This window comes from Nycticebus coucang, chromosome 4 (genome assembly GCF_027406575.1).
Source record: "Nycticebus coucang isolate mNycCou1 chromosome 4, mNycCou1.pri, whole genome shotgun sequence".
NCBI lineage: Eukaryota > Metazoa > Chordata > Mammalia > Primates > Lorisidae > Nycticebus > Nycticebus coucang.
Window position 1 is genome coordinate 136,582,984 of NC_069783.1, and position 14,045 is coordinate 136,597,028.

Here is a 14,045-nt window from a genome sequence, read left to right on the forward strand (position 1 = left end):
TGGTGGCTCTTGGCAGATGCTGGGCCAGGTGACAGTGCTCTGTGGTCTGCCCTTTAGTAGTTCACAAAGAAATGAGGTGCACCTTAGTATCATCCTAGTAACCAACAACATAGACGGGGATGGGTGGGTGAGGAATAATTAAGGCACGTGAGGTTAAAGTTGAGAAACTTTAACAGATACAGTGCACTCATCTGGATGAAGGGCACACTTAAAACTTTGACCTGAAATCTATGAAATCAAATTATGTAATCAAAATGTGTGTACCTCTGTAATATCTGAGATACATGAAACATAAATAAATAAATACAAACAAATAAAACAAGAAGGGAAGGTGAGCAGTGATGAGCCCCAGAGCCATCTCCTTTTGGGGATCGTTCATCGTGCGTGTGAGGATCCAGGAGCTCCCTGTGGACACACTATGAAGAGGAAGAGGACACAGGTTCCCCAGGATTTCAGAGATCAGAGAATAATGCAGAAGTCTGAGCCAGGTGCAGGTGCCATGTGGGGTCTGGACGGAAGGGACCTGGGGCAGCTTGTGTGACATGGCAGGTGCCCCAGGTCCCTTCTCCCTGTTGCCCCACCCACACATGGTGGGGTTCTTATCTCAGGAAACGAATGTTCTATGGGCATTGAAAGGACAGTAAGAAAGGGTTTTATTGCCCTGGATTAGAGAAATAGTAGCCTAGTTGAGAGATCAGACCTCCTGGAAGCACAAGTAACAGCAACAGCCACAACCTGAGCAGGAAGGGCCACGGGATGGATCCAATGAAGGGCGTGGAGGGAAGATTCTTGTCTCACTCCCCGTGGATGGGAGCTCTTGGTGGCATCTGGTTTTAATCAGTTGTGACAGTGATGATCAGCCTGACCCTCAGCCTGGAGCCCAGGGGTGTCATGGAGGTTGTGCTGACAAAGGAGAATCTGGTTGGTGCCCCCGAAAGTCCATCACTCCTTTGCTAGGTTATAAAGTGAGAGGTTCTTCCTGGAAGCCTGGGCACCAGTCTCCGTGGTCACTGTGAAAGTGTGTGCAGCACCCTGTGCAGGAGAAGGTGACTCAGGATACGGGCACGTCACAAGCTACTGGGGGCAGGTGGGTGATACATGAACAGAGAAGTTTCTGCTCCCCTATGTCCCTTGGACACAGGTAGAAAGGACCAAAGTCAGTACCTTTTGGGCTCAGGAAATCCACCCATGGGGTCCCCATGTCCCTGAGTGGGATCAGCTCAGGATACGGGCACGTCACAAGCTGCTGGGGACAGGTGGGTGATACATGCACAGAGAAGTTTCTGCTCCCTTATGCCCCTCAAACACACCTTCCTCCTCAAAGCCCAAACTGTTGAAAGGACCACAGTTAGTTTCTTTGGGCTCAGGAAACCCACCCTTGGGGTCCCAATGTCCCTGAATGGGATCAGGTGTAGGAAACTCACATTCATGGGACCTGCGTCCCCCAACTCCCCTGGAGCAGGCTCAGCATTTCACAGCAGAGGAGGAGCCTCCCCTTCCCCTCTCACCTCACACAAGGACATTGCTGACCTCACAGCCATTGTTGTCCCCATAGCTACCCCTCTGTCCTGATGTGACAGCTAAAGCTGTGAGTACCCATGAGTGAGCCAGGCCACCTCTATGCCTGGAATTCCTCCCTGACCTATGTCCTCAGGCAGGAAATCACTTCCCATTGTCTGGTCACCACAATGTAGGGAGATTGGGAGCCTCAGGCAGCCCTGAGCACAGGTGACTGGGAGGGAATGGGAGGTCTCTGCTTGACAACCAGAAGGCCACAGTTCATGCTGTAGGACTGTCCACCTGCTGAGATGGTCCCTGGGTACTGACCAACATGTGAGTCGGAAGAGGCTCATTTTCCACCTTTGAAGAAAACAAGCAGCCCAGCAGACACTGGGTTTAGCACATTTAGATACACAGGCAACATTTCAGTGTCAGCACAGGGGTTTGTTTTTGCTTTCAGTTTTCCTGAGACTTCAGAACCGTTGAAGGGAAGATAGAGTGGAAAGATTTTAAATCCAATGTGCTTCCAAGGAGAGTTTGTTTATATGGTACGTATTTTAAAGTCTGAAAATTGTCATAGAACAAGACATTAATCAGACTGAGGTTTTTGTCCCACTTCCTCATCTGCCCGTGTCACTGTGAGCAATACCACTGCTGTCATAGCTCTGACAGTAATAATCAGCCTCGTCCTCAGACTGGAGGTTGGAGATGGTCAAGTAGCGGTCAGCCCCAGAGCCGGAGCCAGAGAAGCGGTCAGAGATCCCGTCCCCCTTGCTGCTGCTCCCAGCACTGCTAATCCACATCAAGAACCGAGGGGCCTTCCCTGGCTGCTGCTGGTGCCATGCAATGTAGTAGTCACTGTACGCACTGCTCAGGGTGCAGGTGAGCTTGACTGAGGCTCTCAGGGAGGCAGATGCAGAGGGCGGCTGAGTCAGCACAGGCTGGGAGAGGGACCCTGGAAACACAGACACCCATTATGACCTGGAGGAAGGACAGGAGGGAAGGACAGTCCTGGCATGGATGTGGGAGGAGGTGTCAGTGGGCTGGGGGGTCAGGGTGCTGAGGATCATCCTGACCTGTGCAGTGAAGGAGGAGGGTGAGGAGGAGGTGCGGAATCCAGGCCATGGTGCAGACACCCCAGAGCTCTGCTGAGGCAGACAGGCTGCAGGTCTCTCTTATCCCCCCTCCAGCCCCAGAGGAGAGAGAGGGGCCCTGCATGCAAATGTGCTGCCCAGTCCAACCCTCCCTGGGCCTGTGTGCAGCCTCACTGGCTGGGTGTCATTTCTGGGAGGGAGGCTGGCCTGTGCTTTTGTGGAGGTTCCCCTAGGGATCAAGAGTGAACACAGCTACTAGCACCAGCGAGCCCTTAGCAGAGCCCAGGGCCAGGAGTCTGTGTTCCCAGCTGATCCCCACAGAACCCTCAGTGTCATGCCAACTTCCAAGTCCAGCATGTCTGTGACCAGAACCCAGGGGGTCCCGAGAGAGGCTTCTGCCCACACCAGGGCCTTGATCACTGCCCACTCCCCGCCTAAGGGCACAGTGAGGCTCCTTCCTCCTCAGGGCAGCTCCTACCTCATCTCAGTCCTTCATTTTCTAGTTCTGGCTCCTCAGTAGGAACAGGACACACAACTCAGCCCTCATTAAGGGGATGGGATGTCTCATACACAAACTGTACATGAATTAAGATGTCCATTAGCTAAGAACAGGACAGTTCAGCCATGATCCCACTTCCCAGGCTACTCTTGAAGCCTGTTTCTCTGTCCCCACTGGATCACTCAGGAGATCACACACAGGGAGCAGAGTGGGGAGGTCAAAACACTCTATCAGTCATCACAGCCTGAAAACAGAACCCAGAAACAAAAATCAGACACGTGACAGGACTGAGGAAGGAAGACAGAGGGACCCCTTTAAAGGATTGTCTCAGAAATCTTTTTGTACCTGGGCAAAGAGTGAGGAGGAAGAGTCCAGGCCATGGTGTGGACTTTCCAACAATCCTCCAGACCCACACTGTTTCTGGACTCTGGGATGGTTCTTTGATCTCCTCCTCAGCTCTCTGCGAGGTGGGTTGGGTTGTGCATTATGGGAATATGAGCCCTTCACCAACAGCGCCAGCACCATCTGATTCTGGGTCTCCCAAATCCAGGGAGCAGTAACATTGTCAGGCAGGCTGGGTGCTGTGAGCCCCTTAGGAGGAAGCACCTGCTGTCCCCTCCAACTCAGGCCAGTGAGCTCAGGCCCAGGGAGCATTAAATTCGAGCATTTGCGTGTTTTCCAGCCCTGGCTCAGCCCTGAGAAGACCCACAGCTCCCCCTGCTGGGTTGAGGTAACTGTCATTCGTTCTTCTCCACTTGAGTGAAGCATCTTCCCCAGTGTCTGAATTTTAGTTTCACATTTACTTGTACTTGAGTCTTTACAGAATGTTCTATTAAAAAGCCATTTTATTTCAATAAAACTTTTTGTTCTATAACTTCCATTTCGTTTTTATGACTTCTACATTTTTCTGCATTTTTATCCTTTGCCATTTGTTTCAAAAATATCTGAAATAGCTGATGAAAGGAATTGTACAATTGCCGACTTACATGCATCTGCCATACAATTTCATCACCCGGATCATCTCAATGTCTATGTCTGTGGATCCTGTTTTCCTCATTCACGTTGTAGTTTTCCATGTTCTTGATATGACAAGTGATTCTAATTGTATCTAAGACATTTTGGATATTATATTATGAGACTCCTGGAGGTTTTGTCAATAGAACTGAAATATCCCCCAGTGTTTGTTTATTAGTTTTCTCTGTTGGTTTTCATTTTGTCACTTTGGGAAGAAATGAGACACTTTGCATTTGTAAGGATTTAGTTTCAGATTTCGAAGTCAGTCAAATTGTATTGAAAATAAAGTTTCTGACAGTCTGTTTTCCATCTGCTGAAATGGTCCTGAAGCCTCATGTCTCTCTCACCTGTGTCACAATCTTCCTCTTTGAAGGTGGCCACATATGCCCCAGTGATGCTTATGACTTGAGGAAGGGGAAACGCACTTTGGCTCTGAAGTGATGTCTTCACCAGATCAGCTCCGCACGTACACTTAGTGACCTATGTCCTGCATTTATTCTGGAAACTTTGAGCCTGAAGGATGAGCTGCAGCAGGTCTCCACATCCTGCCCCAGCAATGGAGACTTCTCCAGAACTGACCTCAGCCCTGGGAACACTTTTTGCCTGCCTAAGTGACACGAATTCATGTCTCCTGTGTGAGTCATTGGGGGTCTTCTCCCCCAGCAGCGAGCCCCCTGGGGACTCTCAGAGCCTGTGGGAGGGCCAGGGGTTCCAACTGCCACAGACCTGTAAACTGTGTGCAGTAGCAGCAGTGAAAAGACCAGGCCTGGGTGTGTGGCAGTTAGAGTATCACTGCCACGCTGGATTGCTGACCCTCCTCCACTTGAAGTGACTGCCAGTGACCAGGAAGAGCTTCAGGCAAGCTGCCCATTCTGAGCAGAAGCAGCATCAGAAACGTGAGACTTTCCTTTCAACACCAGAAACAGCCAAATAGGAAATCACGGGTCTCATAATCAGACCTGTGGGGCAGGGTGCACATGACCTGGGCCTCTGCTCTGACTGGCACTGTCCTCCCTGGACTCAGCTGGTCATCCAGAATGAAATCTGAGCTCCTGGACTTCAAACCACCCTCCCACCCTACCATGCCCCAGACACAATCAGTAACAGTGGATTGGGCAGGGTCGTCCCTAGGGCTGAGTTTCATCATTGTCTTTATTGACCTTTTATGTTTTTATTTCCTACTGATATTTCCTACTCATCATTCTCTGCACATGTACTTTAGGAGCCTCAAGGTGAATCTTCAGATCAATACGGGAAGAATCATCATATTAACCACAATGAGTTTTTCAAAGCCAAAAGTATTCCTATGAATTAATTTAAAATTTATTTAATTTTTCACAAGATTTCATAATTTTCAGTTTATAGTAATTTCAATTTTTCTCAGATATACAGTTAAGTGTTTCATAGTGATATTATTGTAAATTGTAGTGTTTTATTCTTATCTTAAATGTTGTGGTGGTATATTGCTACAGTAGAGAATAAAACTCTTTCCTGCAGGGTGGTGTCATATCCTAGAGGCCAGGTCAAGGCTCTCAGATGGGAGCATCTCTGAGTCACTCCTGGCTCCTCAGCTGTATGTGCTGCAATCAAACTATTTTCATTCCTACAAGGTTTCTACTGAGAAAGTTTTATCTCTGTGAAAATATTTCTGCCTGTGAAAATATTAGTAGAGGGAAAAGATATGAGCAGTGGATCAATCTGAAAGTTTAGCTGAAGAAAAGGATGTGCCATTGTCAGGTCTGCTCCCTGAGGACAATCACTGGAAACGTCATCCCTGAGCTGGACATGGTCACAGTCACCACCAAGGGGGGACTGCACCAGGCCAGGAGAGTAGGGGTATTTTAGTCTCACTTCTTCGTGTGGCTGAAGCACTGTGTAACTGTCAGAATTGCCATGATATGTACCACAGTAATAGTCAGCCTCGTCCTCGGCCTGCAGCCCAGAGATGTGCAGGATCCCTGCATTGGCCGACACATCTTTGGATCCAGAGAAGCGGTTGGGGACTCCGTAGCCCTGGTGCTTATCTGAGTCTGACTTGGAACTCAGGAGATACCATAAAGGACTCCCTGGATTCTGCTGATACCAGCGTATCCAGAAGTTCCCAACACTGAAGCCACTGCTCAGGGTGCAGGTAAGTCTGGCTGATGCTCCAGGAGAGGCAGAGAGGGAGGGCGGCTGAGTCAGCCCAGGCTGGGAGAGGGAACCTGCAAACACAGACACAAGCGCTCACCAGGGCGGAGTCCATGGAATCTTTGCCAGAAGATCCAGAGTCATTATAGGGGCTGTTCCTGTCCTATGAGGGCTGTCCCTGTCCTCTGAAGCCTGTCCCTACCTGAGTAGTGAGACAGGAGCACAAGGAGGACAGGAGCTCAGGCCACGGAGGACACAGCCCTGGTCCCCACAGTGGGGCTGGGCTGTCCCAGGCCCCCTTTTCTCCCCATACTCTGCACAGGAGGGGCTGCTCATGCAAATGTGTTTCCATCGAGAGACTGCCCAGCCTCTCCCTGACCCTGGGCTGGGGCTCAGCTCTCCCTGCAGACTGAGGAGGGGGGATGTTTGCTTTGGCCCTTGGGGGAGCCCTGGGAGGAAGCACTTGCTGAGACCATACAAAGGTCCCTGGTCAGGGGACTGTGCCAGGCCAGAGAGGACACAGCTTCTGAGTTCCCATCAGTGAGCACAGGCCCATCCCTGAGGCCCAGGCTCCTTGGAGTGACTGGTCCTTCCTGAGCAGGTGTGTATGGTTCACGGGGCAGTCCCCCAGCGCCCCCTGCTGTTCTCAGCACACAGCTCCCCATGGTCCAGACAACAGGGGCCCAGCTGGTCTCTGCAGCTCCCCAGTCTCTGTCTGTCCACACTCCCATCATCTGAGCCCTACGTTGGGTGATTCTGAACTGTTGCACTTACTGCTGTAGATCCTCACTCCCAGGAGGAATCTTGTGTGATAGGAGGTAAAAATATTTACATATACAAGTCTTCAGAGGTATCTGCACTGCCAGATAGAAAAAGCTTAATGACTCACATGTACCACCAGGCTGAGCATCACAGGTGCTGTCATAGTTGAGATGGCTTCGAGCATGTGTAGGGGCTGTTCACACAGTAGGATAAGAAGGCGATTTCCTAGGAAATAACACTTAGTCACCTTTTTACAAGACGGAATGCAGCAAATATTCCATGGAAGCCTTCAGGTCAACTGATTCTTTTAGAATTTTGATAAGGCTTAGATATGATTTACTATTTGTGAAAAAGTAGCAGATGAAGTAGGCTTAATATTCACTAATGAATATTAGTTGATTTTTTTATTCTATAAATGATCTTTATCTTTCTAGGTTCTAGTTTCCTACATTTTTTTGGATAACCTCCACATCGGGATTTTGTCTTAGCTGTCAAAAAGATTGTCCAAAATTTAGACAGAATGTTTTCCCCTGTATTCACTGTCTCACTGTTTTAATTTAGTATTTGTGAAAAAGTAGCAGATGGAGTAGGCTTAATATTCACTAATGAATAGTAGGTGTTTTTTTTATTTTATGAATGATCTTTATCTTTCTAGGTTCTAGTTTCCTACATTTTTTTGGATGCACTCCACATCAGGATTTTGTCTTAGCTGTCAAAAAGATTGTTTATTATTTAGAAGAATGCTTTCCCCTGTATTCACTGTCTCACTGTTTTAATGATGTTGCGTGGACCATTTGTGGTTGTGACAGTTGTGCTGCGGAACAAGATGAATGCAAAGGTCCTTGGCTTCTCCCTGTGGCTGATGTTCAAATCTGCAGGCCCAGGTTGTCTTCAACTCAAAAGCTCAGAACCTGCCAGGTCTCCTCTTTGTCACAGCTCTAGTCCCCATGTGTCCTCTCACTAAGGGTCACAAAGAACAATCTTTTCTTCATGCTGAACCCCCATTACCACATCTGCCCCACACCTGTCCTCTGGCCTCCCTGGGCTCACTCAGTTTGCTTTTGCACATAACCCTGGACCTCAGCCCGCTAAGGCTGTCTCTGCAGAGAGTTCAGCCCCTGACAGGACATCGGGGCCTGGGTCCCCCATGGCTGAGCCTCTCTCTCACTTCCCTTCTGCACCAGCCCTAGGCCAACTCAGAGCCAGGCCCTGCAGATGCTGAGCCTACAGGTCCCTCAGGGTCAGACTTCACTGTCACAGTCAGTTCCTGAGGGGCAGACGTGGAGTTGGAGATTCTGTCTGAACACACTGCTGGAAGTGCTTGCTGGCAATCCTAGACAGACACTGTCTGCCTATTAGATGCTCACTCCTCCCTCCACCCAGCCTCTGGTTCCACGTTGACAGTGGAGGATTAAAGACCGGATGGTGCAGAAAATTCCAGGGTCCAGGGGCCCATTATGTTGCAGGAAGGAGCAGGGTGCAGAGAGCAGCTCCCGTGGTGGCTCTTGGTAGATGCTGGACAAGGTGACAGCTCTCTGTGGGCTGTGCTTTTATCCCTTAGACCCCCCCAAACTGAGGTGCATTCCAGCATCATCTTGACTAAGGAAACAGAGAGAGGAGAGACTCAGGTTCCTGGGGATTAACGTCGGGAAGGTAAGTGTGAGGAGTCCCAGAGCCATCTCCTTACAGGGAGGGCTCATGTGCACCTGGAACCCAGGAGTCCCCTGGGGTCACACTCTGGGGATAAAGAGGACCCAGATTCCCTAAAGCTTCAGAGGTCAGGGAATGATTCACAAAGCCCAGGCCAGTGAGGTCAACATCTAGGGGGCTGGGCAGAGGGGTCATGGGTGTGTCCGGTCTAAGCTGCATTTCTCTTCCTCACCATACTCCTCTCCAATGTGGGGGGCTCTTACAGCCTCTAGAGACAAGTTCTACTTGCACAGAGAAGCCATTGAAGGAAGGTGGGATTCTCATTGACCCCATGAAGATGTGCCAAGGTCAGAGCCTCAGGCTTTCTGGGAGCAGTGACAGCAGAAGCCACAACCTGAGCAGAGGCTGGTACAAGGTGGGGACCAGGGAGGGATAGATTTGAGGGGAACATGAGGGATTCATCCCTGTGTCACTCTCCCATGGATGGGAGTTTGTGGTGGCACTGGGTTGTAATCGGCTCTAACAGTGACGGTCAGCCTGAGGTGAGAGGTGTCAAGGAGGCCATGGTGACAAAGGAGAATCAGGCTAAACCTCGGATACCCGAAGACCCCTGTCTAGTCACAAAGTCAGGGTTTCTACCTTAGAATTTTGGGTCACCATCCTCCATGGTCCCTACCAGACTCATGGTCTGCATCACTCTCTGTGCAGTAGAAACTAACTTTAGGACCTGGGCAAATCATACATAAGCTTCCCACGGATGGTGACACAGGGACATGTTGGGGAGTTTCTCCTCCCTGATATCACACAGATCCACAATCAGTCTGGACTGTTAAAAAGCTCTAATGAGGCAGGAGACGGGAGGACAAAAGTTAGTGCCTGTGGGCTCAAGGAACCCCACCCATGGGTTCCCATATTCCTGAGTGGGATCAGCTGTAGGAAAGTCACATTCATGGCACCTACTTCCCCCAATTCCCCTGGAGCAGGCTCAGCATTTCCAGGCAGAGGTGGAGCCTCCCTTTCCCCTCTCACCTCCCACAAGGTGTTTGCTTCCTCAGCCCCATAGCTGTCCCCACCCCAACCCTCTATCTTGATGTGACATCTACAACTGCAGGAACCCATGAGTGAGCCCGGCCAGCTGTGTGCCTGGAATTCCTCCCTGACCCATGTCCTCAGCTGCATTTAACACCCCACTGTCTGGTCCCTGGGACATCAGTAGCCTCAGGCAGCCCTGAGCACAGGTGACTGGGAGGGAAGGGGAGGTCTCTGCTGTGACAACTGGAAGGGCACAGTCCATGCTGCGGGACTGTCCACCTGCTGAGATGGTCCCTGGGAACTGACGAGCACGTGAGCCAGGAGAGGCTCATTTTCCACATCCTGTACAAGGCCAGCCCCACAGGCAGTGGTTCAAACACATTCGGATAAACAGGCAACATTTCAGTGTCATCTGGGGGCTTTGGGTTTTGCTTTTGGTTTTCCTGAGACTTCAGAAACCTTTGGAGAGAATAGAAATATTTTAAACACCAAAGGTCCTCCCAAGTAGAGTTTGTGCATATGGAACATATTTTGAAATTTGAAAATTGTCATAGAGAAAGCTCAAGTGCAGGCTGAGGTTTTTGTCCCACTTCCTCATCTCCCTGTGTCACTGTGAGCAATACCACTGCTGTCATAGCTCTGACAGTAATAATCAGCTTCGTCCTCAGACTGGAGGTTGGAGATGTTCAAGTAGTGGTCAGCCCCAGAGCCGGAGCCAGAGAAGCGGTCAGGGACCCCGTCCCCCTTGTAGGAGCTTCCAGAACTGGTAACATACATCAAGTACCGAGGGGCCTTCCCTGGCTGTTGCTGATACCAATACATGTCATAGCTGCTGTGCCCACTGCTCAGGGTGCAGGTGAGCTTGACCGAGGCTCCCAGGGAGGCAGATGCAGAGGGCGGCTGAGTCAGCACAGGCTGGGAGAGGGACCCTGGAAACAAAGACACCCATTATGACCTGGAGGAAGGACAGGACGGAAGGAAAGTCCTGGCATGGGTGTGGGAAGTAGGCTGGGAGGTCAGGGTGTTGAGGACCGTCCTGACCTGTGCACTGAAGGAGGAGGCTGAGGAGGAGGAGTGGGGTCCAGGCCATGGTGCAGACACCCCAGAGCTCTGCTGAGGCAGACACGCTGCAGGTCTCTCTTATCCCCCCTCCAGCCCCAGAGGAGAGAGAGGGGCCCTGCATGCAAATGTGCTGCTCTTCCCCTGCTCAGCCCAACCCTCCCTGGGCCTGTGTGCAGCCCCAGTGGCTGGGTGTCACTTCTGGGAGGGCGGTTGGGCTGGACTTTTCTGAGACTCCCCAATGTCCCAGAATATACTCAGTTACTGTCCCCAGAGAGTCTTGTGCAGAACCCAGGACCAGGTGTCTGGTTTCCCAGCTGAGCCCTAAAGAGCCTTCAGTTACAGCTCCAGATCGCCCCCTGCTGCCCACATCCAGGTCCACCATGTCTGTGACCTGATGCCAGAACATCCTGGCAGAGGCTCCTGCCCCATCAGGGCCTTGACCCCTGCCTACTCCCTGCCCAAGGGCAGAGCGAGGCCCCTCCTCAGGGCCGCTCTTACCTCATCTCAGTCTTTCATTTGAGTCTCCTCAGTGGGGACAGGACACACAGCTCACCCCACATTAAGGGGATGGGTTGTCTCCTTTACAAACTGTACAAGAAAAAAGATGCACATTAGCTGAGAACAGGATGCTTCAGCCATGAGCCCACTTCCTAGGCTGCTCTTGAAGCCTGTTTCTCTCTCCCCCGGATTCTCTCCTGCTCCTTGGCTTGCAGCTGCACGAGTCCCTTCTCTGCCTCCATCAGCACCTGACATTCTCTCTGCATCCCCCTGTCTTCTCACTACCACCTTTTTAGGAAACCAGGCCCATCTCACCAGGAGGTCACCCCTAGTAATGGATGATCTCAGCTTAAGTAATTTCATCTGCAAAGACATTGTCTTATAAATAAGGTCACCTTGGGAAGTACCATGGGTTGGAAGTTTGACATATATTGCCAGAGAGACTGATTTAAATGTAATATTTTACAGATAAGAATCTTCCTTTAAAAAATTACATTTTTAATATTTTTGAAAGATGTTACATCACATATACGTCTTGTATTAAAATGGAAGCTAATAAATTTACTAATGTACAAAAAAGGTTTCTTCCTTTTGCTCTTAGTCAGAAATATACCTTGAGAGACGCTTCTTTCTGAAGGAACGGTGTCTGAATTTTGTTTTTAACTCTGATTCACATGTTCCTATTGACTTTAGAACATGGAATAATTAAATTCTGCTTTTTGTGATCCACGTGTTTCCAAACTATTCCCACATGTCCTCCACAGTAAGATGCCAATGGTTACGGCAATTAATTAAGACCCTTGCATTCACCTTCTCTCTCAGGACCATTCTAGCCTGAGGACTTTAAGGACCAGAAGCAGTCACTGTGATGACGACGCATTGAAAGGACTTTGTCATAAATATTTCTCCATTTGGACTGGGAGGCCAGTCACGTAGGAGGCAGACTCTGCAGGCAGAATCTGTACATCTGAGGAATTTCCTGGAAGGGCCTTGAAAGCAGAAGATCAGAGCATATGACTTGGCCTTGAGGTCACCAGAAACAATTACTCCCCAAACCTGGCATCTTGTTTTTCAGTATCATTAATGTTTACCTTATAGTTAGAAAATCCTATCTATGTATTTGCTAGATTTACTGACACCAGATGGCATTCTTGAGAGGTCAGCAGAGTATAGATTAACTATTTGCATGTGCAGTGTGGTAGTAAAGATCCCCCATATAAGCAGGAGAGAAATAAAGAGTTTTGCTACTTGCCTGAGAGAGCGATAGTCTTCCTCTTTCTCCCATATTTCAGCTGCTGGCTTAACCTCTGCGACTCTGGCTCAGCACACCTCACACAGCAGACCATACCCACGCGGCCTCCCCTGACAGCACAGGTGTCTGGTCTTGTCACAGAGCAGGATTCAACCAGGGCTGTCACTCTACTGACATCTCTGCTTAGACTTTCCACCCTGAGCTGGGCATTGCCCAGATGAACATCCCTTGGTCTCCCTCAAAGTCTCCATTGACAGATTTTTATCTTTAATGAGGAATTTCTGCCTCAAAGCATGAACAGGGTGAGGAGATGTGAACAGTGGATCAGCCTAAAAGTTGAACTGAAGGACAGGGTGTGACATTGTCAGATCCACATGTTCATTGAGATTTGTTTCTATATGTTTCTAAGTGTTTCCTAGTTTTAACTATGGCATTTGTATCTTGGATCCACTTTGCTTTACTTTTGTGCGTTGTATAAGGCAGGTGCCCCTCCTTCTTATTTTTAGTATCTATGATATAGATCCAATTATCTCAGTAATATTTCTGATGATCTGAAGAACTCACTGTCTCACCTTCTACGTTCTGTGGACCACTATGCATGGATTTGTTCTGAGCTCTCAGCGCTGCCCCGCGTAATCATGGGGCTCCACAGCCCTGCTCTGCACTATTTTGATCAATGTAGGTTTATAGTGAGTTTTTAATTGTGAAGTGGAAATTCTACAACTTTCCCCTTCTTTAAACACTGCTGTGAGTGCTTCAAGCTCTTTGCCCCTGGTTTCTTCTAGGGTCAGCTTTTCTATTTCTGTAAACAACACCATAAAGAAGAAAAGAACACAGATCTTCAGTCTGCGAATTGCTTGTCAGGTCAATTGGACCCCCTTTCTCCAGGGTCCCCACCTCTGTGTATTCGGCCAATCATAATCAAGGGTGTACAAAACACATAACAACACAAATAATGCAAAGGCATCTACAGCACAACTGTTTACGTACAATCTGCATTTTATTTCTTATTATAAGTAACACCAAGATGACCTGTGCATTAGGATGTGTGTAGGTTAAATGTAGTTGCTATGACGTTTCCTATAAGCACTTGACCATCTGTTGTTTTTGTTATTTACGGTTAGTCCCCCTGGATACAGAGGGATAATGTAACAACATTTAGTCATCTAATCATGAATACAAGATGTCTTTTTATGTATTTAAGGAATCTCTAATTTTATTCACAAATATTTTGTAGTGTGCGTGCCTTTCACTTCTTTGGAAAGCTAATTTCTAAGGATTTTTTTTTTTTTTTATCTTTGGGGATTCACTGAGGGTACAGAGAACCAGTTTACACTGATTGCATTTGTTAGGTAAAGTCCCTCTTATAATTGTGTCCTGTCTCCAAGAGGTGTGTTACACTCTGTGACCCCGAGGCCCTGGACACGGAGGCTTCTCTAAATGAGGCTGGCAGGGCATGGCCTGAGCCTCCCTGGGGCTGAGATTAAGCAGCTAGTCTGTCCCAGGAGACAGTGAGCACCAGGCCCCCAGCAGGGAGCAGGTGGCTTGTTTC

At 49.1% G+C, this 14,045-nt stretch overlaps 3 gene segments (V, D, J or C); all 3 read right to left on the bottom strand.

Annotated features, from left to right (window-relative positions):
- Positions 1-2,105: 2,105 nt before the first annotated feature.
- Positions 2,106-2,749, bottom strand: LOC128584913 (immunoglobulin lambda variable 4-69-like). The segment is given in 2 exon segments: positions 2,106-2,455; positions 2,577-2,749. Coding segments are annotated over 2 exon segments (477 nt in total).
- A 574-nt stretch (positions 2,750-3,323) lies between these two features.
- LOC128584454 (immunoglobulin lambda variable 5-52-like) lies at positions 3,324-6,902 on the bottom strand. The segment is given in 5 exon segments: positions 3,324-3,337; positions 3,439-3,553; positions 5,959-6,311; positions 6,440-6,475; positions 6,716-6,902. Coding segments are annotated over 5 exon segments (705 nt in total).
- Positions 6,903-10,275: 3,373 nt separating this feature from the next.
- On the bottom strand, positions 10,276-10,885 carry LOC128584455 (immunoglobulin lambda variable 4-69-like). The segment is given in 2 exon segments: positions 10,276-10,610; positions 10,723-10,885. Coding segments are annotated over 2 exon segments (477 nt in total).
- Positions 10,886-14,045: the final 3,160 nt, after the last annotated feature.